Source organism: Amaranthus tricolor, chromosome 4 (genome assembly GCF_026212465.1).
Source record: "Amaranthus tricolor cultivar Red isolate AtriRed21 chromosome 4, ASM2621246v1, whole genome shotgun sequence".
Lineage (NCBI taxonomy): Eukaryota > Viridiplantae > Streptophyta > Magnoliopsida > Caryophyllales > Amaranthaceae > Amaranthus > Amaranthus tricolor.
Genome location: NC_080050.1, coordinates 16,731,597 through 16,757,936, shown reverse-complemented (window position 1 = coordinate 16,757,936; position 26,340 = coordinate 16,731,597). Strand labels below are relative to the sequence as shown.

The window sequence follows — 26,340 nt, the reverse complement described above, 5'->3', positions numbered from 1 at the left end:
AATGGTTTTAGGACCTTGATAGCTAGATCCAAGTACCAATATTCCATTTCCACTTTAGCCTAGGTCCTGGATGCATAGGTTTGGTCTCCACGTGTCGTACAAGGTGGTCTGGTCACTAGTTTGCTACTGTGTCGTGAGGTCTGTATGCAGCCTTGTGTGGGCTCCTTTGGTATCTTCATTTCATACAACCACATTTGTATCAGATTTGCACAAAACTTGGCACACAACGCTCTTTGGTATGTATTATTGTGTTGCAGTGGATAGAATTGAAAATTATAGTCATATGCTAGAAATTACGTGTTTTTTGCGATTTTATGCGTTTTAAGCGTTTTTATCAATTTCGTGCATAAAGTAGCTCAAACTTGGTTTCTTATGCACGAAACGTGGCACACCACACTATTTGGTATATATATTATTGTGTTGAAGTGGTTAGAATTGAAAATCATAGTCATATGCTAGAAATTACGTGTTAAGTTGCGATTTTAGGCGTTTTTAAGCTTTTTTGGCACTTTTGCGCGTAAAGTATCTCAAACTTGGTTTATTTTGCACGAAAGTTGGCACACAAAACTATTTGGTATATATTATTGTGTTGAATTGGTTAGAATTGAAAGTCGTAGTCATATGCTAGAAATTACGTGTTAAGTTGCGATTTTATGCGTTTTTAATCGTTTTTGACACTTTTGCGCTTAAAGTAGCTCAAACTTTGTTTTGATGCGAAACCGGGGCTGATTAAGCCTTGGTGATGCAACGATTAATGTTATGCGGAAGTTTTGATTAATGACACAGACAAAAACTACAAATGATCATGAAAAGAGCACGAAACAACCACAAACACTTCGACAATTCTGATCTAGCAAACTGTCGAGTAGCCCTCCTTCAGCTCAGCTTCTAGGAGTCCACGGTGTTGGTCTCTTAGGTTTTGATGATGACTTCACGTTTGAAATAAACAAACATATTCTTGAGATCATTTTGTAGGTATATATTCGATTTTGTATAAATCGTTGATGAAGCCTAAGATTTGTTTTGTGGAAGATTGTACGTGTCTTAAAGGTCAAAGAAGTTAGATGAGTATTAAAGTGTTAAGAGTAGACAGACAGTCTACTGTTCCCAGAATGAACAACCTAACAAATGTTGAAGATGGAGACAGTACGTTGTTCCTACATAGCAGATCTGGAGAAAAATATATCGACTGGAAAATTATAGTTATTTTACTATTTTGTTCTTAGTTAATGTAAATGGTTGGAAAATAAATTAGTTACTTAAATTAATTAGTAAGTTAGTTGGCAAAACTATTTTTAGGTTATCTAAAAATAGCCTAAGAATATTCTTTTTAAAGAAACGGATCTTCTTTGTTTTAGGATCTTAAGTTTTGACTCCTATGCTATTTTTAGCATAAGGAAACCGTTTTCTATTTTTAGCATATGGTAACCAGTTTCTAGTTATTGCACTCCACTACCGTTTCCACTATGCACGTGCAAGTACGTGGTAGTTATGCTTATGGAAACGGACGGCTGTTACCTCTATAAATAGAAGGGACTGCTCAAACCGTAATAGAGAAGAGTGTCCATTGAAAAGGGAGATCATTTTAAGAAAAATATTTTCAGTTTTTAAATGCCAATTAATTTATTATATTTTTCTTAAGTAATTATTTTGATTTTTATCCTCTTGAGAATTGGCCTTGTAAGGGTATTTGAGTGTCTTGTTGTAATTAGACTTACGAAAAAGTCTAAAGCAATTGAAAAGAGAATCGTGAGAATAGAGAAAGAGAAAGGGAGAATAGAGAAAGAGAATTAGGCCTAGAATAGAGAAGCTTCAAGAGAAGCAGATTGTTTTATGTAATTGTAATTGATTGCCTAAAACATAGTGAGAATTTTGAAATCCCGGGGGTCGTGGTTTTCCTTCTTATTAGGCCAAGAAGGTTTCCTTGTAAAATCCTTGTGTCCTCTTTATTTCTTTCTTCTTAAGTTTAAGCCTTTTTTTGTTTGTTTAAATTCCGCAAATTAGAGTAAAAACGAAATAAAGCTTGATACACAACAATTCACCCCCCCTCTTGCTGCATTAGAACATCTCTTTGTATTTCAACAATTGGTATCAGAGCCCTGTTCCTCACTTGAACAGGAAACCCTGACAGCTATATCCTGTTCCCACAGAGATGTTGAAGATGAACGAGCGCATGGAATAAGGGTACTCTACACAAAGGCCACCCATGTTTGATGGGAAATTCTATGCTTACTGGAAAAATACAATGGAAATCTTCATAAAAGCCGAAAACTATCAAGTTTGGAGAGTCATTGAAATTGAAGACTTTGAGGTGACGACCATCAACTCCAATAATGAAGCTGTTCCAAAGCCAATCACTGAATATGAAAAAGAAGATTTTCAAAAGATGGAGATGAATGCTCTTGCTATCAAATTACTTCACTGTGGTCTTGGACCAAATGAACACAATCGCATAATGGGTTGTAAAACTGCCAAGCAAATTTGGGATCTGCTAGAAGTTACCCATGAAGGTACCAGTGAAGTGAAGCGATCCAAGATTGACCTCCTAATGTCAAAATATGAAAGGTTTGTTATGGAACCTAAGGAAAACATTCAAGAGATGTTTACCAGGTTCACCAACATTACAAACGAACTAGTCTTTCTGGTAAGATCATTCCCGTTGATGAACAAGATAGGAAAATACTGAGAAGCCTTCCACAAGATGAACGTTGGAGAGCCAAAGTCACAGCCATCCAGGAGTCCAAAGATTTCACCAAGTTCAATTTGGAAGAGCTGGCTGGTTCACTCATGACACACGAACTGCATTTGGGAACAACTGACAGTTCCCGAAACAAAGGACTGGCTTTGGCAGTGGATGATTGTGAAGAATCAGAAGCAGGTGAAGAGGAAGCTGTTATGTTGGCACGTAAATTCAAAAAATTCTTCAGGAACAGCAGATATAGAAACCAAAGAAATAATAAGGAAAGAGGAACTGCTAACTTGAAGACAAATTTTGAATGCCACAAATGTGGAAGTACTGATCACTTCATCAACGATTTCCCTCTATGGAAGAATGAGAAGGGCAAAGGGAAGACAAGGGAAGCTGGAAGAATGCCAAAGAAGGGAAACTTCAGAACAAATTTTCGTAAAGTAATGATCGTAGCTTGGGGTGACACTGAAAACGAAGCTGAAACTGAAGTTCCAGTAGAGGAAGAAACTGCAAATCTGTGTCTCATGGCATCTCATGAAGAGACCAAGGAAAGAGAGGTAATGTCTTCTAGTCCTACTCCTAAACATCTATTCAGTTTAAGTAAGGATAAATTAATTAAGTTATTTTTCGAAACACAAGAGAAGTTGGAGGAAAAAACAGCTAAGTGTCTCCAAATTGAGAAAGACCTTAAGTTAAGTAAAGATCACATCTCATACTTAAATACCTTTAGGATTGATGTGCAAAGTAGATTTTTTGATTTGTTAGATAAGAATATCATTTTAAAAGAGCAATTGGAGAAAATAAAGCAGGAATTCATCATTCTTAACATTGAAATGAATCTAAACAAATTGCGAGGATTAAAATGGCATGAAAATGATAAATTCACTCATGTGCTTAGCACGGAATTTCAAGAAATGAAATTAAAATTAGAATCATGTGAAAGAGAAAATAAGTTTCTACAAGATCAACTCAATTTAAAAGGAAAAGGGAAAATCAATCAAGTTCCCAAATGGATTCTAAATGCTAAACCGAAGAGTAAAGAAGGTCTAGGTTATGTTAAAAATAATAAAAAGAAAAAGGTCTATGTTGATCTCCCTAGTAGTAAAATCTGTTCCTTTTGTGGCAAAACTGGACACTTGAAAAATCAATGTGTAAAAAGGAAACAGCATACCAAAGCAAATAAAAATTATGTCGAACGCATATGAATTAAGAAATGTGATTCAAGTATTATCGACAGGGAACCCAAGGATGACTAGGTTCCTGAACCTAACCATTAATTTGCTTTGCAAGTTCAAGTGAAGGGCAACAACTCATGGTATCTCGACAGTGGGTGTTCCAAGCACATGACGGGTGATAAATCTAAATTTCTCTCACTTGAAGCATATGATGGGGGAACTGTAACCTTCGGTGATAACATGAAGGGTGAGATAATCGCCAAAGGAAAGGTTGGAAGGTCAAGTTCCCATGCCATTGACAATGTAATTTTTGGTCAAGAATTTAAAACACAATCTTTTAAGTATTTCTCAATTTTGTGACAAAGGTAACTCTGTAAAGTTTACTTCTGAAAGATGCATAATTTCTAGAAACAACACAGGAGACCCTGTGCTTGAGGGAATCAGAAAAGGGAACACTTATATTGTGGACCTGGATACTGTTCCCAAAACCAATCTAACATGTTTAAGTGTAATAGAAGAAGATCCACTTCTTTTGCACAAGCGTCTAGGTCATGCTAGCTATTAAGAGGATTACCTGCAATAAACACTTTTAAATCTACCAATAAACACTTTTGATTAACACTTTAAGATCAAAAGACCTAGTAAGAGGATTACCTGCAATAAAATTCCTCAAAAATGAAATTTGTGATCCTTGTGCTAAAGGAAAAAAAGTGCGGTCATCTTTTAAATCAAAGTACCTGGTAACTACCTCTAGACCATTAGAATTATTTCATATGGATCTATGTGGACCTATGAGAACACAAAGCCGTAGTGGCAAAAGATATGTGTTTTTCATAGTTGATGACTATAGTAGATTTACTTGGACTATATTTTTAGTAAGCAAAGATGAAGCTTTTGATGAGTTTGTTTCTTTTGCTAACAAAACACAAAAATCTACCAATAATCTAATTGTTCACATAAGATCAGATCATGGCAAAGAATTTGAAAATTCAAACTTTATGAATTATTGCAATGAACATGGTATAAATCATAATTTTTCCGCATTTGTTCACTCACTCACTCTCTTTCTGATTTTATTCTTAAAACCGTCTTTCTCACCTTCCTTTTCAAGCTTTCAAAAGGGTTTTAATGGCACCAAAAAGAAGGCTAAGTAAATCATCTTCTAAACATGAGAAGGGTGAATCTTCAAGAGTGAATGAACCTATTTCACCTGTCATTCCCTCACCTTTAAACACGATTGACATTCCTAAGATATGGTTTGAAAATCATACGGCTTATGGGAGATGGGTAGATGTTTTTAGGCAACGATCACTGTCTTTTGTTGATCTTCTCGATTATAATTTCTTTCTGTTTGAAGATTTTGAAATTATCTCTGCTTTTATTCACTCTACTCCAGGTATGTTCTTAAGTCCAAATTCGATTTTGAACTATAAATCATAGTCATATGCTAGATATTACGTCTTAAGTTGCGATTTCGTGCAAAACAAACCAAATTCGAGCTACTTTATGCGCAAAAGTGCCAAAAACACTTTAAATCGCATAAAATAGCAACTTAACACGTAATTTCAAGCATATGACTATGATTTTCAATTCTAACCACTTCAACACAATAATATAAAACAAATAGTGTTGTGTGCCAAGTTTCGTGCAAAACAAACCAAGTTTGAGCTAAAGTGCCAAAAACAATTAAAAACCAACAAAATCGCAACTCAACACGTAATATCTAGCATATGACTATGATTTATAGTTCTAACCACTTCAACACAATAATATATACCAAATAGTGTTGTGTGCCAAGTTTCGTGCAAAACAAACAAAGTTTCAGCTACTTTATGCGTAAAAGAGCAAAAAACACTTAAAAACGCATAAAATCGCAACTTAACACGTAATTTCTAGCATATGACTATGATTTTCAATTCTAACCACTTCAACACATTAATATAAAACAAATATTGTTGTGTGCCATGTTTCGTGCAAAACAAACCAAGTTTGAGCTGCTTTATGCGCGAAAGTGCCAAAAACACTTAAAAACCTATATAATCGCAACTTAACACGTAATTTCTAGCATATGACTATGATCTTCAATTCTAACAACTTCAACAGAATAATATATACCAAATAGTATTGTATGCCAAGTTTCATGCAAAAAAAACAACTTTGAGCTACTTTATGCGCAAAAGCTCAAAAAACACTTAAAAACCCATAAGATCGCAACTTAATACGTAATTTCTAGCATATGACTATGATTTTCAATTCTAACCACTTCAACACAATAATATATAACAAATAGTGTTGTGTGCCATGTTTCATGCAAAACAAACCAAGTTTCAGCTACTTTATGCGCAAAAGTGCCAAAAACACTTAAAACCTCATAAAATCGCAACTTAACACGTAATTTCTAACATATGTCTATGATTTTCAATTCTAACCACTTCAACCCAAGAATATATACCAAATAGTGTTGTGTGCCAAATTTCGTGCAAAACAAACCAAGTTTGAGCTACTTTATGCGCGAAAGTGCCAAAAACACTTAAAAACCTATAAAATCGCAACTTAACACGTAATTTCTAGCATATGACTATGATCTTCAATTCTAACCACTTCATTTATGCTTTTTGGTTTTTTTTTAAAAAATAAAAATTTAAGGGCATTTTTGTAATTTCATGTGGACACTAAGTCCACAAGAATTACAATATATAATAAAGATGATCTGTTGTGTTGATTTTTATATGTAGTGCTTTCCTCGCTCTCTACTGACGACCTTGAAGGAGGTTTACCATTCATTCTGCAAAAACTAAAAGGTTATATAGCTCTTCTGCAATTGCAAATTTCAATATTCACATTGATTGCATTCCATTCCATTCCATGGGAAAACTTAGCAAGCAAACACCTAAATCCGAAGAACTCAATCTCGATGCCCTTCCATGGAATTCTTCGCTCTCTATTACTAACAACCTTGAAGGAGGTTTGTTTTGTTTTCTTTGTTTATTGCTGAAAAACTTTTAGTTCTTTTTGGAGTTGAATAACTAATAGCATTTTCTAGCTTTGCATTTGTGCCAATTAAATTAATTAATCGAAAGTGTATAATGTAGGGTTTTTGTCATTGGAAGAGATTGACGAGTCCCAGTACAATTTGACGATTCCTGATTCTGGAAAAGAAGTAGAAGTTAATTTGAAGAAAAGGAAGCGAGTAGTTGAAGACAAAGTTGATGATGGTAACATTAAGATTGATGAAGAAAAGAAGAAGAAGAAGAAAAAGAAGAACATGACGAAAAATGTACCAACTCAAGGTGAATGAAATCTAGCATTTATTTATGTTAAGTTCCTTTGCTTTTTATCTAGAAGCATTAAAGTGATGTAAATGTTGATATTGTTGGCTTTAGAAGTTAACGTCACTAAAGTATTGTTTTAATGCGATTAAAAGTCCTTGCTTGCATTTCTCTAATATGAATGTGGATGCTTGTTTTGTTTGAAGAGAGCAGAGTGTGTCGATGTTATTGTTTAGGTTGATTGATTAGAGATACATGCATTTTTTGAATTGTTAAAGTTTTATCACGTGTGTCGAGTTGAAAAAGGTTTTGCTGCTTTCTTATTGATTGAGTTAAAATACTAATACTAAATAAAGAAATAAAAGAAAAGGCAAAGATTTTTCACTAATTATTTCTCTTGATTGATGTTAGTTTTCGAGACCAACGTTGACGAGTTAATGGATGAAGATGAATTCAATGCTTGGCATGAGCTGAGGCTTCACCCACTTCTTATGAAAGAAATATACAAGCTTGGATTTAAGCAGCCAACAGCAATTCAAAAGGCCTGTATTCCTGCCGCTGCTCATCAGGGAAAGGTTAGTGCATGCTATTTTGTGAGGTCTGTCTTAGGGGGTTGATGTGGAACTTGCTTCTATGCTAATTTATCGTGGTTTGGTTTGTAGGATGTTATTGGTGCTGCAGAGACTGGTTCTGGGAAGACTCTTGCTTTTGGTTTGCCCATCTTCCAACGCCTTCTTGATGAGCAAGAAAAGGTGGTGAACAAACAGACCCTAGAAGATCTGGATGTTGCTGAGATAATCGCACCAAGAGGCCTGTTACGAGCTTTAATAATAACCCCTACAAGGGAACTTGCCCTACAGGTACTTCATTTTAATCTGAGAACATTTTATACCCTACCAAACGGAGCCTATATGTGATTGAATTGGTTCACTTTGGCACATCTTCCTTTGTATCTAAACTGAAAAAAAGATCCTCGTCGTAGTTTATTCATCTATTTAATTATCTATTTTGGAATGTTCAAGGGGCAGGAGTTAGTTGTTGCTTTTGGGTTTTTATGCTTGTAAAGGTCATTTTCTATTGTTATGGGGTAAAGTTATGTTCTTCTGTGCAAGTGTTTTGATAGAAACTAGCGATAAATTTTGCTGTGCAGTTATGTCTATTCTTTTTTAAGATTTATTGTAAGCTTTATGTTTTTTACTGTTGCATTTTTTGTAGGTTACTGATCATCTCAAAGCAGCAGCGAAATCTACCAAATTTCGGGTGGTTGCTATTGTTGGTGGGATGTCAACAGAGAAGCAAGAGAGGCTTTTAAAAGCTAGGCCTGAAATTATTGTTGGCACACCTGGTAGGCTGTGGGAACTTATGTCAGGAGGAGAGAAACACCTTGTTGAGGTATGTCATGCATATGTCGTATGCATGAAAAATAATACAACACTAGAACCTCCTGAAAGTTATCATACATATAGATGTGAGGGCTTTTGATTGCTTTTGGCATAAAATTTACTAGAGCTCCTGTATAATATACACGCTAATGCTTTATGCCTTTTAACGTTTACTTGCATAGAAGCTTCAACATAAGTGGTCCGCTGATGTCTTGCTTATGGGAATTCTCTCTGGCCTTATCACAGTTCCAGTAGAAACTTCACTGTCCTCAGCACACTTCTTTGACCAGCTTCTTTTCATATGATTTAAAGTCTATGTGCTGATGAAACTTATAGCAGGAAGCACAAATATTTTATTTTATCTACAAGTTTTTACCTCTGAAAAGTTGGTATTTATTTTTTTTCAAAAAATGATGATGGTTAACTATGTGATTTTACCATGCCACTAAAACCAATTAACTAGGTAAACTATAGTCTTCTATCTTTACTGCTGAAAATTGATTGGATATTTGATCCTGTATTTGCAGTTACATTCATTGTCTTTCTTTGTGCTGGATGAAGCAGATCGGATGATTGAGAATGGACATTTTCATGAGTTACAGTTCATAATTGACATGCTTCCTGCAAATAGTGGAGCTATTGAGAAGTGTTCCCAGGATGTGCAGAATTGCACAACTGTCTCTAGCTTCCAGAGGAAAAAACGTCAAACTCTAGTGTTTTCTGCAACAATTGCATTATCTGCCGACTTCCGTAAAAAGCTAAAACGTGGAACCGTTAAACTAAAACAGTCAGCAACGTATGGATTGTCATCTCTAGAAGCTTTATCAGAAAGAGCAGGATTGAGACCTGAAGCTGCAATTTTTGATTTGACCAGTGAATCAATAATGACTAGCAATCTTGTGGAGTCCTTTCTTGAGTATGTTGTCTTTCTCATTTGCTTGGGTTTAATGAAAATGAATTGGGTGCAGCCACATCTATCTATCTATCTATCTATCTATCTATCTATCTATACTAGGCATATCTATTACTATGTTCATGAGCTTTATTTAATTTATGGATTCTACATGACTTTATCTAGGATTATGTAACTTTTTCTTCTTTCCTTTCTAATAAATAACTTTGTCTTGTTCATTAATGCTTATATCCAACAAGATTCATGTAACACATCAACAATTTAGGATGAACTATGTAAGCCTACCTCACACAATGGTGACTGAAAATCCTTGAATTACAGTTCAGAATGAGCCAGGAGAATAACACCAGGAAAATGTTATCTGTATCCCCACAAAATCTTCTTGAACTCTCACTTGCGAGAACGTAACTTTCGTAATTTTTACTGTCATAAGTGGGAATGCATGCTAGCTTTTGTGGAGTACAAGTAGAGATTCCTATATAGAATATATCTCAATTTTGTAGACAGTTTTGAATTTTGATTGTAACTTTGATGGTTAGGTCTCATTTCTCATGTTGTTAATTTCCCATACAAAAATTTTTGCTTTACTGATTTAGGGGTTTTATTTCTTCTTCTTTCTTTTGGAAAATTTTAAGCTTTATTTACTTTTTATATTTGAAATAGTATCAGTGGGGTATTACCTTTTCTTGTCCACAATATAAGCCATGAATAGAGGTGGAATTGGGTGGTGCAATGTTTGCCATATATGATGTATCATAATCCAAATCCATTTCCAACCCAAACTTTAAGTTGTGACTCACTCATAGATCTATCTTCTTTTGAATAGATGGATGTCTATTAGGTACAAGCATATGTATGAGTCTGAGTTGTGGTTTCGAAGAAGGATTGATGTGTTTTTGTGCTTGTTGTTCACTTGGTTTTTCTTCATATAAGGCTTGGCGTAATTCTCTTTGTGCTGGTATCTAATTACATTGTTCTAGAGGAATATGTTCGTGGATTTTGCTAAAACCAAATTGTATTCTGTTTCAGGTGTAGTGAAGAAGACAAGGATGCCTACTTGTATTACATGTTGCGTGTTCATGGCCTAGGCCGGACAATTGTTTTCTGCTCAAAAAATAATGCCTCACGTCATGTTGCTGCCCTTTTAAGCACCCTTGACATCAGTGTTTCTGTCCTTAATGGTGAGAGGCAGCAGCGAGCTCGATTAAAGGTCAGTCTCCTACTTTGCTAAGTTTTTTGGCTTTGTTGCTTTTGATTGAGAGTGGAAATGGTTTGATTTCTCCACAGGCACTTGATAACTTTCGCAAGAATAAGAATGGAATACTTGTAGCTAGTGATGTTGCTGCCAGAGGACTGGACCTACCTGGAGTTCGTATGGTTATCCACTATCAGCTTCCACGTTCAGCAGAAGTAAGCGGAACATTCTTCTCTTGCTTAAACTGGATACTATGTATCTTTTGTGTTTACTTAAGTAAGGTCATTTTACTATCTTAGGTTTATGTCCATAGAAGTGGACGAACTGCTAGAGCTTCTACTGATGGATGCAGTATATTACTAGTCTCATCAAATGAGAGATCAAAATTTCCCTTTCTGTGCAAATCTTTTGGCAAGGTTTGGCTCTTTTAAAGCATATCTTCTCATGTGCTTTGTCTGTTTACATGATCCTTATTTGGAATCATGAATTTTACTTGATTTTTGTATGTGTGAGAAAACTGAAACTTGACAGAGACATGTAGATCGATCGATCAATCAATCAATCAAAGCCTTAGTCCCATAAGTGGGATCGGCTACATTAACCAAAAGTGATCATTCCGTGTGGTCAGAGAATTGTAGAATGTTCTGTTTGATATTTGTGTTTTGAAGTATGAACTACAAATATTACACCTTGAATTAATAGTTGTTTTGTAATGGAATATATGAGTTTGTACCAAACACAAGATGTATCTAGGATCTTCTTAGGGCAAAGTCGGCAGACTAGCCATAGTAGAATTGTCTAGGTTCTCTGCAAGCAGACATGTCATAAACCATCACTGTCATCTATACCTTTTCCTAAAGTCTCATTTTATATTTTTCAACAACCTATAAAGTCTTTGAATCATTAATGCTTATACACTCTTTCATTGCAACCCTTGATATGTTCAGATTTTTCATTTATATCTTTCTAGTCAGGTTCAAATCATGGATGATCTTGCTCTGCATGGGAAATGATCTGCTTTATCTCCTGTGATGTAAACAAATGAAGCATTGACATGTATCTTGACAGTTTCATGTTGATATTCCTCCTATAACTGCTTAATTGTGATATCGGAAGGTCTGATGTTGCATATTGAACTTAGGAGGTCTTGCAATGAATGCATAAGTGAATATATTACAATACATCGTAGTTGGTCACTTCCAAAGAATATCGAAAGTCGCCCTTGAGGCTAAAGAAAAGTAGAAAGCTTAGTGTGAACAGTCAACAAAATGTGTAAAAATGGCTCCTGGACACTGATAATTCTTCAACCTTTTTCTTTTGCAAATTTTAACATGTGGAGTGTATAAATTTCATGAGTGTCATATCTGATTATTTTTGGCAGTTGTCACATGAAGTTAGAAAGATGGTGTCACTGAAGTAATTACTTTTTAAATAGATCATACTGATCACACTGTTCAGTATTATAATGTTTGGCAGCTATGTCTAGTAGATTGAGCAACGGTTTGATTTAGGAATTCACAAATTTTCAATGAAGTTTGACACCCTTCATTCCTCAAAGAAGTGGGCAATTGTGTGTGTGTGTGATATTTTTTAATATTCACAAATGAGGAGAATCTTCTTTAATCTATGTAGACTCCACTTGGCATGGATAAATGTATGGTGTGGCAAATTCTATATATCAAGACATGTGGACTTTGTCTGAGTTTTGGACACCAGGACAAGAGTGTGGGGCACGACATAACTAAATATGAGAAGATGATTTTTTATTCTAATAGTATCATTATCATTATTATTATCAATAATATCATTAACTCTTAGATTTATATTAAGCTTAAGTAGCTAAGGTGTTGGGAGCCCAATATATAAACAAGGAGCAAAATCAATCAATCAATCAAAACCTTAGTCCCATAAGTGTTCCGCGTGTGGTTGGATTTTCCTCCGCCACCCTCTACGATCTAAGACCTCATACTCCTACAAATCCAACTTCTTCATATCTTTTCTAACTCCTTCCAACCATGTCATCTTCGGTCTCCCTCTACCTCTTTTGAAATCTCAAGCGATTTTCACTTAGCTTGCCGTCGATAGCTGCGACATTCACCTTTGTGCTGATATATTTGTTCCTAATTCTATGGTAACAATTAAAAGAAACGGGCTTAACAATTAAATTAAATAAAAAATTAAAAAAAAAAGAATGAAGAAAAACTAAAAATGTACCCCACTGTAAATAAATTTTATCTATGGTAAGTAAAATATAAAAGGAAAAGATAGAATGGAAAGTAAAATCAAGTGATAGCTTACACACTCAAAAGTTAGACTAACTAGTTTGTAGATGTACGATGTACCCCACTCAAAACAAAATAGTGTAGATATGACTGTTAAACTCTATTAATCTTCTTTTTTTTCCTCATGTGACTTTACTTTACCCATCTTTGCAACTAATCTCTTGATCTTCTCTGGCCAAAATCTCACCACTATCTCACCAAATCTCACCACTATCTCACCACTGATGTTGCATTCGATGGATATCTCCTGGATCTGATATGGATTTCATACCCGTGTGTCAGTGTCTTAGTTTTAAAAGCGCGCGCCTAGGCGCAGAGGCACGAAGCTGGAGGCTCAGTGTACACGGGTACTCCAAGCTAGATTGCTGATCATGTGAAGTTTTGTTTGTTTTGTCTTAGTAAGTATTATTAATTATTAATATTTAATTATCATAGTTTTTAGAGCTATGCAAGTCTTATACGTAACAAGGAAATTTCAGCATTTGTATCGGTTTCTCTTCCCCAGGCATAATTTGCAACGTAGAGATTAAGGCTTAATTAAGAGGAGATCAGGAGAGGGTGAGGTGGAATCAAACCCACCATAATCATTCACCTCCCAACACCATCACCACTCACCCCAACACCATCACCACCAAATCCAAGGAAATTGCCACCCATCAAGCAAACCCATCACACCCATTGAGAAAACCGCCAATCGGCACCCAAATTGGTGGTTCAAAGGTTGAGGGTTGGTAGTTCGAAGGCTCGAAGTGGTTGGATTTGAAGGTTTGGGGTTCGAACTTCGAAGGGTTGGTGTGGCTTGAGGGGGAGGGGTGGTTGGTGTGGTCGGTAGGCTGTGTTCGAGGGGTCGTGGTTGGGGTTGGTTGTTGGTGTGGTTGGTTGGTTGGGTTCAAGGGTCGGGGCCGGGGTTGGTGATGTTGTTGGTGGGTTCGAAGGAGAGAGGGGAGGGGGGCTGATGGTGGATCGAGGGGGGAGAGGTGTGAAGATGGGTGGAAGTGATTAATAAGTTAATCAGTGTCGAAGTCATTAAAAACTGATGACTTTTAATCTTTGATTTAAGGTCTTAAATCAATGGCATTTCTGTAAATTCATGAAACTTTTTTTACCAAATATAGTAAAATTGAAAATTGTGTGAAAGTTTTATTGTTACAGCCAAAAATAGCATATGTTGAAAATTTTCTATTACTTAGGGAGTAGATATTAATAATACAAGATGTACACTGGGAATCATATGAAAAGTAAATGTACACTTCTTTGAGGAATGGATACAATATGTTAAATGACATTTTCATGTAAGTTCTGTTTATTCTATTGATGAACAGGACTCTTCTGTTTAGCTATGTTTATGATGGTCAATTCTGTATGCGGTAATATACTTATCAGCCTATCCTATGGTGTTTGATTAGTCAATTTGGAGGTACATGAGCAAAGGCTTGTGATGAGAGAGAGAGAGAGAGAGAGAGGTGGATGGTGCTAATCTTTTAGATCGAAGGTCTGGTGAAGTCACCTTTGGGGTTGGAGGTAGAACCTTAGAAGCCTCTTTAAAGGAATATTGAAATGAAAAGACTAGCACAACAAAATTGACATTAATTGCTCAAGAGAGAAGAGAATAGATGATAAGAGAGGATTAGATCTACAAGATCAAGTTATGCTGTCAATGAATTTGGTACCAAACTAGTGTATTAAACACATTAAACTAGCTTCTTGTCATCAAGTGTACCCACTGAAGCTTTGTGTGGTGTATATATGTTTAGCATACTTTGTAAATGATTGGTGGGGCTGCTTCAATGACCAGAGGATAGACAAGAGTTTTTGAAAATAGACTTATGGTATTTAGACCAAGTTTGCTTACCGATGCTTTGTTATAAATGCAGGATACTCTTCAGCGTTTTCCTATTGATGACTCTTACATGCCAGAAGTTAGGAAGCGGTTATCTCTTGCACGTCAAATAATTAAGATTTCATTGAAAGACTCAAAGGTATATTTTCTATCTGTTAGTGATATGCTTTCACTTGTTTGACCATTATACTTTGGATGAATGTATTTAGTTAAAATTCCTTGTGTACATGGGAGATTTATGAAATAAGGGCATGGGCTCCGTAGATGAATGGTTTTGTTGAACAATGGATTTTAGTCATCTTAATGTGTATGTTTCCAATTCAAAGGGAAGGTTCGGATACCTGTGGTTTGTGTATGCTTTTCAAAGAGGAAATGAGTGCTTATGTTGTTTTCTAGTGAAACAATGAAATTAGAAGACTAAGCGAGCTAGAGCCATATATCTGCAAATTTTGGAAGTCAGATTGTGCCAGTTTAAGCTTAGAGTCAGAATTCAATACTTTGTTGTTGTGCTTGTTTTTGTGAAATGTAAGGACCATTTTGTTGATCCTAAGCATCACCAAGTTTAGTACTACGTATTTGATTTGGAAATATGTGTTCTAAATTTTGTGTTGAACCCTTTTCAGTCGCTCAATAGCTCAACTGTGGATAATTGCTACTTCTGTGTTGCTTTCCTCTTTCTTGATCTTTTTTTGCCCTTTGTGCTTTTCTCTTTTAAATGACGATCTCTATTTACTCTTATTATATACGGACTCTCATCTATAGATTATCTGTTGTAGGAAAAAGTAAAGGACAGCTGGATCAAACGCAATGCTGAGTCAATAGGACTAGATATGGAAGAAAATGACAGTGAAGAAGAAAGAGTTGACAAATGCAGGCAAAAGAAATCTACCGTAATGCAGTTGAAGAAACTCCAGCAGGTAGCAGCCTTCTATTTTTTTTGTATCTGTATAATTACTACCTCTGTCACACATTATTGGCAACATTTGGTAATATTTGTAAGAGGTAAAATATTCAATTGTCGCCAATAATGTTGGAAGCCCTTCACTTTGAGGTCCAAATCACTCAGCAATGCACTGTATGTAGTTAATTTTCTTTGATTTTCCCCTCTTAACTATAAGCTGAGACATGTCATAAACATTCAGGAGCTCAACGTGCTGCTATCACGTCCACTGCAGCCAAAGTCCTTTTCGCATCGCTTCTTGGCTGGGGTAATAACATATCCAGCTTTTCTTTGCTTTGTTTTTTTGCTGCATTGCATGAGAATGATGTTGAATATGAATACTACAATTCTTGCTGTGTGGTCTGCCTAATTTTTTTTACTTTTCATATCCTGTTTATGTGTGTGTGTGTGTGTGTGTTTTTTTTTTCTTTTCCGGAGGGGAATATTCATTATTCATTCAGTCCACAAAAATCTGAGGCTACAACATCAATAATCACCTCTGGATCTGCCCCAATCCTGTTTATATTGACTGAATAAATTCTTTGAATCTATGAAGCATCATAGATTATGATCATTCTCTTAATCGAGTCTACTTATATATTCTAATCCTTGCTTGTAATCCTCCGTTCATTTGTAATTGCAACAGTTTGACTTTTCCAAATATTCATAGTTCACACTTTAATCGTCTATGATGATTTTTAAGAAAAAATAGTCATGTGGATCTTATTTGATTCATCACAAGGCATATTTCCTCTATATTTCATTTGTAAAATCCTTACAAATATATAACTAAAGATATTGATGGTCGGAATTTTGTCTTGGCTAGTGTGAAAATACAAAGGTTCAAATAAAAAGACCTGAGGAAGCACGGCTTAAACTGTAGCAAGGAACATCGAGTTTTTGATCCAAGGTTTCTGTGTATCTGTTTGCAATTTTGTTTCGTCACTGATTTACACTTTAATTGCTATTGTGCAGGCTGGTGTTTCCCCTATGCTGCAGCATCAACTAGAAGAGATAGCTCAGCAGAAAGGGAGCAACGACAGAAGTCTAAAAGATAACAAAAGGAATTTAGTTATGATTGGTCAGGTTTGTGTAGAGCCTCTCCAGGCACTTCGGAATCGGAGGGCTGGTCCTGAGGTAATGAGCTGATTTTCAGATTCATTTTTTTGCACTTCTTGTTTGATCAAACATCAGTGTGCCTCACTCATGTCCTTAGATATGTAGATTTAATAAATAAATGTGCTCCAGGAGTATATCATATGACTGGCATGCACTGAAATCAGCAGCATTATCCTGCTTTTTATTTAAATTGTAATAGATCTCAGAGTAGTTGTTGAGTTGAGTTGAGACCCTCTACAGTGTAAGCAGTTGTGGGCCCACACACTCATACACATATTTTTTTGACTCTGAAGTATGTTTGTTATTAGTAGCAACGACTTAGATCTCATGGGCACAATAACAAAGGTTATAGTATTCTTTTGTTGAGATTAGGCTAGGATTTCTAATATCTTACAAGGATGGTCCTATGTAATGCATCTTCATTACCCATGTATGTATTTTCTTGTGTTATTTTCATTACTGCTTATACAAAAACATTTCAGACAAGATGAGGTAACATATTTTATACTATACACATTTACTATGTAGGATAAATGCATCCTGATTACTATATCGTGAATACTTTACCAGTTTAGCTTTTAGCTGGTATAGTATTCGGTGATTTAAATCAGTATATATTGATCAAAAGGTTTGAATTTTGAGCCATCATAATTATGTGTTAATATTTTAAGCTGTAATTGTTGAATGCTTGCTGGTTGTGCTCTTTGATTGTGATGTGTCAATCAAAGATGCATTTTCTTCACCTTAGAATTGCTTTGCTGTATGTTAGGCTGTTACCTACTTGTAAAACCTACAACGGGGGCTATATGTTTGTTTCCCAATGATTTAATCAATCTGCCATCTAAACATCTTTCACGCCAATATCTCCATTCTCCTGTGCAGCAGGCATGCCTGAATATGAATATCAATGATCTCGCAGAGAAGCACCGAGACATGGAGAAGTTGAGAAGAAAACGAAAAGAGGCCAAAAGAAGAGACTGCCACTTGATCCCCCTCCCTATGGTTTTTTAAAGATTTGTTGGCTGTCACATTTGATAAACAATTTCACTCTTTGTTTTGTACCATCAGGGGTACAATGTTGTAATGTTGAACAACTGCTGATTTTCTTTCTTTTGCTTTTATCTGTGGTCTGTGATAACTTTCTATATGCAGATTTGATTATTGTTCATGGTGCTTACTTTCATTATTGTTTCTTGCTTTCATCACTGACAAATCTACATGGTTTGTGCTGAGGTTTGATATTCTCTATCTTGTTTTTGATTGATGACAAAAGGGGGAAGAGAATGCACAAACTTAAGAGGAGCTGTGTGAATTGACAGTTACATATCTCAATTGATTCATATTGATTCAATTATGGAAGATAATGTGTTGTATGCAAGGATCATGCTGCTAATTATGTTTATGCTAAACTTATCATCTGTGTGTTTTTAACATTATGAATATTTTGGTTAATTGTTTTGGTTTAACTGTTTTAAAGTTGTTTCTTTTGAAAATACTTTATGTTTTAGTTTAGTTTGTTTTAGTTTAATTATTTAAACGATTTGATATTATGTTTTTGGAGTAAGTTGGTATATGCATGCTTGGTAAATTATATTGTAATGAGTTGATTTACTAAGTTTTTTTAGAGTTGCTTTAATCTCTAGTATGCTCTAAGAATTTTGTTTTACTCTAATTTATCTAAGTTTGTTTATAAAGTTTGTCATCATCAAAAAGGGGGAATTTGTTGGCCTCTTAGGTTTTGATGATGACTTCACGTTTGAAATAAACAAACATATTCTTGCGATTGTTTTGTAGGTATATATTCGATTTTGTAGAAATCGTTGATGAAGCCTAATATTTGTTTTGTGGAAGATTGTACGTGTCTTAAAGGTCAAAGAAGTTAGATGAGTATTAAAGTGTTAAGAGTAGACAGACAGTCTACTGTTCCCAAAATGAACAATCTAACAAATGTTGAAGATGGAGAAAGTACGCTGTTCCTACATAGCAGATCTGGAGAAAAATATATCGACTGGAAAATTATAGTTATTTTACTATTTTGTTCTTAGTTAATGTAAACGGTTGGAAATTAAATTAGTTACTTAAATTAATTAGTAAGTTAGTTGGCAAAACTATTTTTAGGTTATCTAAAAATAGCCTAAGAATATTCTTTTTAAAGAAACGGATCTCCTTTTTCAAACTTGGTTTGTTTTGCACGAAACTTCGTACACAACACTATTTGGTATGTATATTATTGTGTTGAAGTTGTTAGAATTTAAAATCATAGTCATTTGCTAGAAATTACGCGTTAAGTTGCGATTTTAAAGGTTTTTAAGCGTTTTTGTCAGTTTTGCGCGTAAAGTAGCTAACACTTGGTTTGTTTTGCACGAAACTTGGTACACAACACTACTTGGTATACATTATTGTGTTGAAGTGGTTAGAATTTAAAAACATAGTCATATGCTAGAAATTATGTGTTAAGTTGCTATTTTATGGGTTTTTAAGTGCTTTTAGCACTTTTGCGCATAAAGTAGCTCAAACTTGGTTTGTTTTGCACGAAACTTGGTACACAACACTATTTGGTATATATTATTGTATTGAAGTGGTTAGAACTAAAAATCCTAGTCATATGCTAGAAATTACGTGTTTAGTTGCGATTTTAAAGGTTTTTATGACATGGTTTGTTTTGCACGAAACTTGGCACACAACACTATTTAGTATATATTATTGTGTTGAAGTGGTTAGAATTGAAAATCATAGTCATATGCTAGGAATTACGTGTTATGTTGCGATTTTATGGGTTTTTTTAGGTGTTTTTGGCACTTTCGCGCATTAAGTAGCTCAAACTTGGTTTGTTTTGCACGAAACTTGGCATACTACACTATTTGGTATATATTATTGTGTCAAAGTGGTTATAACTGAAAATCATAGTCATATGCTAGAAATTACGTGTTAGGTTGCGATTTTAAGGGTTTTTAAGCGATTTTCGCACTTTTGCGCACAAAGTAGCTCAAACTTGGTTTGTTTTGCACGAAACTTGGTGCACAACACTATTTGGTATACGATCTATTATTCGATAATCTTTGATCCACGTTCTGACTTGAGCGTCGGAGAGGTATTCCGGGAAATCACCCCCCGGACAAGGCTAACGTGTTGTGTTGTAGGAATCCAAGCCGCTTCCTTCCGCGAGTAGCCGTTCCATACAACGCTTCCATTCACAGTATTGTAAGTGTCTTTTGCATTTCCTCGTTTCATTACCGAAACAGTTTGGCGCCGTCTGTGGGGAAAAGAATAAGAAGTCATGGCTCCTAAGAAAAATCCGACTCAAACCGCCACCGTGCATAGCACAGATACAGACACTTCTGCAGGTCACGCTAATAATCAAGCCGTGACTCGCCGTGATCTGGACATGCTAGCGCGGAACCTCACGGCCGCTTTCTCTGAACAACTCCGCGCCGTCATAAATAATGCTCCTACTCAACAACGAGTATTAGAAGATATGGCGGATCAAATAAAAAACTTGCGGGAGCGAATCGAACCCCATCAGGAGATACCAAAGTCTCATGAATCTCAAGATGGGAACTCGAGGACGTCCCACTTCAGTAGACGCAATAAGAAGAGGCGAGAGAGATCTAGAACCTACCCGAGCCTCAGCAAAACAGGTCTGCGAGATGGCGAATCTAAAACCACTTCTTGAGACGTCCGCACCTTCCTAGAGAGCAAGAAACAAAAGACATCTGAAAGCGTCCAATCGTTGGTGGATAAAAGGAGGGAAGAAAGAAAGCAAGCCCAAGCCGCGGAGTCTAGCCGCCGCATCACCTTGCCGCGGAATGAGGCCGGCAAAAGTAGCCTTTCTTGAAAACTTATACCCATAATCTCTCCACTGGCCCCGGAGATACTAAATACCCCCAGTAATGGGAAGATAAAGATTCCGAACATGGCGGCCTTCGATGGAACGTCCTGCCCGGAGGAACACCTGATGGCCTACAAAAACTTGATGCTGCTGTATACCAATGACCCGTCGTTGTGGTGCAAGTTCTTCCCGACTACTCTTACGGGAGTAGCGCTGACATGGTATACCTCCCTTCCAGGAGGAAGTATACACAACTTTTCCCAACTGGAAGAGAAGTTCCTGGGCCACTTTGTAGCTTCCAAAAGGCAGGAGAAATCAAATTTCCATCTACTCAGCATCACGCAATTGGAAGGGGAGTCCATATCATCCTATCTAAAAAAGTTTCATGAGGCGGTGCTGGAGGTAACCGATTTGGAAGAATCGGTTGCATTAAACGCCCTGATCAACGGAATGAAGGCCTAACGGCTGAAGTCCCAGTTGATCGAAAGTCAAGTGAAGACATACACGGAGGCCATGAAGCAATGCCAAAGCTATGTCACGGCCTCCGAAATATGTCAGGCCCATGATCCTAAAAAACGGAGGTCTGATAAGAAGGACCCCATTACCAATCACCCCTCAAGGAACAGAGAAGAACAGCCATCAAGGAGGGAAAGAAACTACATGCCGCGTCGTCAGGAACCCCCGTCAGATATGGGACCCCCACGACCCCGTCACGTATATGTCACTGAAGGGGAGCCCAGGACGAGGAATCTGTTAGATGGAGGCAATGATCCGCTGTTCAACCGGAATAGGAAGGACATATTCTTTGCCATCAGAGATCAATTTCCAATTCCACCTCCTACGGCTACCCCCTCTGATAGGCGCAACTACAATCTGTGGTGTGATTACCACAAAGAGCATGGCCACACTTTGGCCCAATGCCGCGAACTCAAACGTATCCTCCACCAATCGGCGGACGAAGGAAAGTAATCCAGGTTCATCAACCGAAAGGACTACGACACTAGAAAGGAAATAGAAAGAAGGCCATGGAATCCAAGACGCAGATCCCCCAAGAGGGATGAGGCCAGGCGCGAAAGTTCCAACACTCAAGGAACTATTAACATGATTTTCGGAGGATATACGGAAGAATATCCTACCATCCGCGCAGCGAGAGATAGCGTCCACACTCTACTAAAAGGGCCCCCGAAGGCCTCAACAAGTGGGCCGATCATGAAGTTTGATGCCACGACCTCCCAAACACTGCAACAACCTCACACGGACCCTCTGGTGGTCACCCTCAAAATTGGGCAAATGAAAGTCAAAAGGGTACTCGTGGATACCGGGAGCACGGCCGATCTCATAACAATGGAGTGCTTAAGAAAGATGAAGTTCGAAGAAAAGCACTTGCAACCCCTAGACAAGCCGCTGATTGGGTTTGGGGGAAGTCAAGTCATTCCACTGGGCACGATCATCCTCCCCGTGCGGGTGGGAGAAAGAAATGAAAGCAGAACCATGCCCATACGATTCACGGTGGTGGATCTCACCTTTCCCTACAACACTATCATGGGGCTCCCGCTGATCAACAAAATCAAAGCCGCAATTTTCCGCCATCAACTCCTGCTACAATTCGAGCGGGATGATGGACAGGTAGGAATCCTCAAAGAGGATCAGGTGACGGCACGCCAATGCCTCATCAACACCTTAAAACGAGGAACTTCCACCACCCCCTCTAAAAGGGAAACGGAAGAGCAGTCACCTAGCGTCATGAGCGTGTATCTAGAGAGCCCCAACCCGCAAGAAAGGCCTCGCTCCGTAGAGCGATACGAGGAAGTGGACATATTCAGAGGAAACACATCAAGATAGGCAAGGATCTCCCTGCCCTGATTAGGCAAGATATCGTTGCCACCCTTACAGACTTCCGCGACATCTTTGCTTTTTCCACGGAAGAGATGCCTGGCATCCCTACAAACGTCATGTGCCATAAACTCGATATAAAACCAGGCTACAAACCCGTGAAGCAAAAGCTGCGACATCAGGGAAAAGAGCGGATAGAGGCCGCCCGAGAGGAAGTGGAGAAATTGCTAAGAGCGGGATTCATCAAAGAGTGCAAGTACTCTTACTGGCTCTCAAACGTCGTCCTCGTGAAAAAAGCAAACGGCAAGTGGAGGATGTGCGTTGACTTCACGGACCTGAATAAAGCCTGCCCCAAAGACGATTATCCTCTCCCTAAGATCGATCGTCTGGTTGACTCCACGGCAGGCCACGCTCTACTGAGTTTCATGGATGCAAATGCCGGCTACCATCAGATCCCTTTGGCCATAGAAGACCAGCCACATACGGCCTTCATCACAAATGTCGGAGTATACTGTTACAAGGTTATGCCCTTCGGGCTAAAGAATGCTGGAGCTACCTACCAGAGAATGGTCAATAAGGTCTTCCAATCTCAAATAGGCCGAAATTTGGAAGTATACGTGGATGATATGATCACTAAAAGCAAACAAGCGTCCCAACATGCCGCGGACTTACGCGAAACGTTCAACACCCTCCGAAAACACCAAATGAGACTCAACCCTGAAAAGTGCGTGTTTGGGGTCACCGGTGGGAAATGCCTTGGTTTCCTCGTTGACGAAAGAGGAATAGAAGCTAACCCTGATAAGATAAAGGCAATCCGGGACATGAAGTCCCCAAGATCTGTAAAAGAAGTTCAAAAGCTAACAGGATGCATAGCTGCCTTGGGGAGGTTTTTGTCCAAATCCGCGGATAGATGTTCACCCTTCTCCAAAACCCTTAAGCAGAGCAAGTTCGAATGGACAAAAGAAGCCGAGGAATCCTTCCAGCAGCTGAAAGAGCATTTGTCTTCTTTGCCGAAACTATTCTCGCCATACAACGGGGAGAAATTGGTCTTATATGTCTCGGTCTCCGAATACTCCTTGTCAGGAGTATTGATCGCCGAAAGAGAGAAGAAGCAATTCCCCATATACTATGTGAGTCATGCCTTTCGAGGATCTGAAGGAAACTACAGCGAAGTTGAAAAAGTCTTATTTGCAATCGTGATGGCAAGCAGAAAACTAAAACCTTACTTCCAATCCCATCAGATCGTCGTCAGGTCCGGCCAACCCTTGAAAAGGATTCTGGAAGGAAGGAATAAATCCGGCCGCGTCACGGATTGGGCTAATCAACTTGCGGATTTCGGCATCGAATACGAACCACGAACGGCAATCAAAGCACAAGCCTTGGCGGATTTCATCGCCGAAAGTACTGTCCCCTAACTTCTTGAGCCTAATCAAGAATGGAAGTTATATGTCGATGGGTCCTCAACGCAATCAGCAAGTGGGGCTGGTCTCCTCATTGTGTCTTCGCTGGGGTCCGTATGGAAAGGGCGGTCAGATTCGAGTTCGCGGCATCCAACAATGAGGCCGAATATGAAGCATTACTGATGGGATTGAAAATCTGCTACGAGGCGGGAGCCAAAGTACTGTCCGCGTTTTCTGACTCCCAACTAATAGTTGGACAAGTCAATGGGGAATTTGAAGCCAAAGATGACAGCATGAAAATGTACTTGCAGCAAGTAAAAGGGTTTGTACAAAAATTCGACAAGTTCACGTTGATCCACATCCCGAGGTCCCAAAATGCACAGGCCGATTGTCTGGTGAAACTCGCCAGCTCAGCAGAAACATTCGCGGCTCGTGACATCATCTGGGAAGTGCTTCCAAACCCCAGTATCAACCACATGGTCAACACCATTGACAGGTCAGAAACGTGGATGGAACCCTACATCGAATTTTTGCAAAACCAGACGCTTCCCCAGGATGAAAATCAAGCAAAAGTGCTCCAGAGGAAGGCTAGATGGTTCGAACTCTACGAGGGAACACTCTACAAAAAGTCATACACTCATCCCCTCTTAAAATGTGTTTCCCCTGAAGAAGGAAATTACATCCTTCGCGAGGTACACGAAGGCGGATGCGGTATACATCAGGGCGTACGAACTGTCATTGGAAAAGTACTCCGAAGCGGATATTATTGGCCTTCACTGCGTGAAGACGCGGAAAAATTGATCAAACGATGTCCCGAATGTCAGTACCACTCAAAGATAGGAAGGAAGCCCTCAAATTACTTGACCGTCATGCAAGCCGTTCTGCCTTTCGACAAGTGGGGCATGGATCTCCTTGGCCCCTTTCCCCCCGCAAAGGGGCAACGGAAGTTTATCATTGTGGCCATTGATTATTTCACCAAGTACGTAGAAGCAGAAGCCCTTAACTCAATCACAGACAAGCAAGTCTGTCAGTTTATATGGCGAAATATGACCACAAGATACGGTATTCCTCGTGTGATCATCACGGACAATGGGAGACAGTTTATGAGTACAAACACAACACAATACTGTGATAAGTTTGGTATTCAAATCCGTTTCAGCTCCGTATCTCGGCCACAAACCAATGGGCAAGTCGAATCAGCAAACAAAGAGATCCTAAATGGTATCAAAAAGAAGATAGAAGGACTTAAGGGTACTTGGGATGAAGAACTATCCGGAATCTTATGGGCAAGTCGAACAACCGTCAAAGAAGCAACGGGGCATACCCCATTCTCTCTAGTATACGGATCTGAAGCAGTGCTTCCAGTAGAGATAGGCATACCCTCCACAAGGGTTACCTACTACTCACACGACGAGAACGAACAGAGGAAAAGGGAGAACCTAGATCTGCTTCCAGAAACACGGGGGAACGCATTATTAAGGTCCATGGCCCAAAAGCAAAAAATGACTCGCAGCTTCAACCGGCTCGTCAAAACCAAACATATTCATGTGGGGGACTATGTCCTACGCAAAGTCGAGGCCACAGGGAAGATAGTAGAGAAAGGAAAGCTTGGAGCCAACTGGGATGGTTCGTTCAAAATCGTCCGTATCATCAAGCCTGGAACATTTGAACTAGAAGACATGAAGGGAAAGAAGCTACCCCGCCCGTGGAATGGAGATCATTTGAAAAAGTACTTGATTTAAATAAGATTCGCAAGAGGCCAGTCTGATCATTAATGTCATCACAAGTTCATCCCGCGGCATTATCACATTATCCAGAATCAGTTGTATTTCATCCCGCGGCATGAGTCGTGTTGTCATTACATTCAATAATAATCGAGATTTCATTTTTCTGATTTATCCGCCTCAAAAAAGTATTCCGTTATATTCTACTTCCGGTAATATTGCAAATCTTATAAAATTCAGTTACATCGATAAGTCGGACCCCCAGTTTGGGGTCCTTAAGTTCAAAAATATTCCAAGTTATTCACAAAGATGTTTCCCAACCGGGACATCGACAAGTCGGACCCCCAGTTTGGGGTCCCTAAATTCAAAACTATTCTAAGTTATTCACAAAGATGCTTCCCAACCGGGACATCGATAAGTCGGACCTCCAGATTGGGGTCTCAAACTTCAAAATTATTCTAAGTTATTCGCTAAAATTTTTCCGACCGGGACATCGACAAGTCGGACTCCCAGATTGAGGTCCCAAGTTCAAAATCATTCCAAAATAAATATCTAGCTGAATGTTTCTTATCCGCAACGTCGACAAGTCGGACCCTCTGTTAAGAAACCTGAAGTTCAACATCAGACTAAGCAAATTTTCAAGGTCATCCAGACGTGACATCGATAAGTCGGACCCTTAAATTGGTTCCAAGGTCGAAGTTGTCAAATCTACCCAAGTAAATATCTTTTAGCCGTGACATCAAGTAAAAA

At 38.1% G+C, this 26,340-nt stretch overlaps 1 protein-coding gene across 3 annotated transcripts; it reads left to right on the top strand.

The window, feature by feature from the left end:
- Positions 1 to 6,577: 6,577 nt before the first annotated feature.
- LOC130809683 (DEAD-box ATP-dependent RNA helicase 13-like) lies at positions 6,578 to 18,196 on the top strand. 3 transcript variants are annotated; one of them, XM_057675446.1, is made up of 14 exons: positions 6,578 to 6,829; positions 6,957 to 7,154; positions 7,545 to 7,708; positions 7,796 to 7,993; positions 8,349 to 8,525; positions 9,043 to 9,431; positions 10,458 to 10,638; positions 10,716 to 10,838; positions 10,923 to 11,039; positions 14,780 to 14,884; positions 15,522 to 15,662; positions 15,888 to 15,953; positions 16,661 to 16,822; positions 17,690 to 18,196. In XM_057675446.1, exons 1-14 carry the CDS (start codon positions 6,730 to 6,732, stop codon positions 17,813 to 17,815), a joined length of 2,247 nt encoding a protein of 748 aa, XP_057531429.1. In that variant the 5' UTR covers positions 6,578 to 6,729; the 3' UTR covers positions 17,816 to 18,196. The 3 variants fall into 3 exon arrangements, with proteins under 3 accessions (XP_057531429.1, XP_057531430.1, XP_057531428.1); XM_057675445.1 differs by having other exon boundaries at positions 6,579 to 6,829; positions 17,687 to 18,193; XM_057675447.1 differs by lacking the exon at positions 17,690 to 18,196 and having other exon boundaries at positions 16,512 to 16,744.
- Positions 18,197 to 26,340: the final 8,144 nt, after the last annotated feature.

Coding starts and splice junctions, on each gene's coding strand:
- LOC130809683 (XM_057675445.1), top strand. CDS start 6,730: ATGGGAAAACTTAGCAAGCAAACACCTAAATCCGAAGAACTCAATCTC. Junction 7,709..7,795: donor CCGCTGCTCATCAGGGAAAG/GTTAGTGCATGC, acceptor TTTGGTTTGTAG/GATGTTATTGGTGCTGCAGA. Junction 10,839..10,922: donor AGCTTCCACGTTCAGCAGAA/GTAAGCGGAACA, acceptor TTACTATCTTAG/GTTTATGTCCATAGAAGTGG.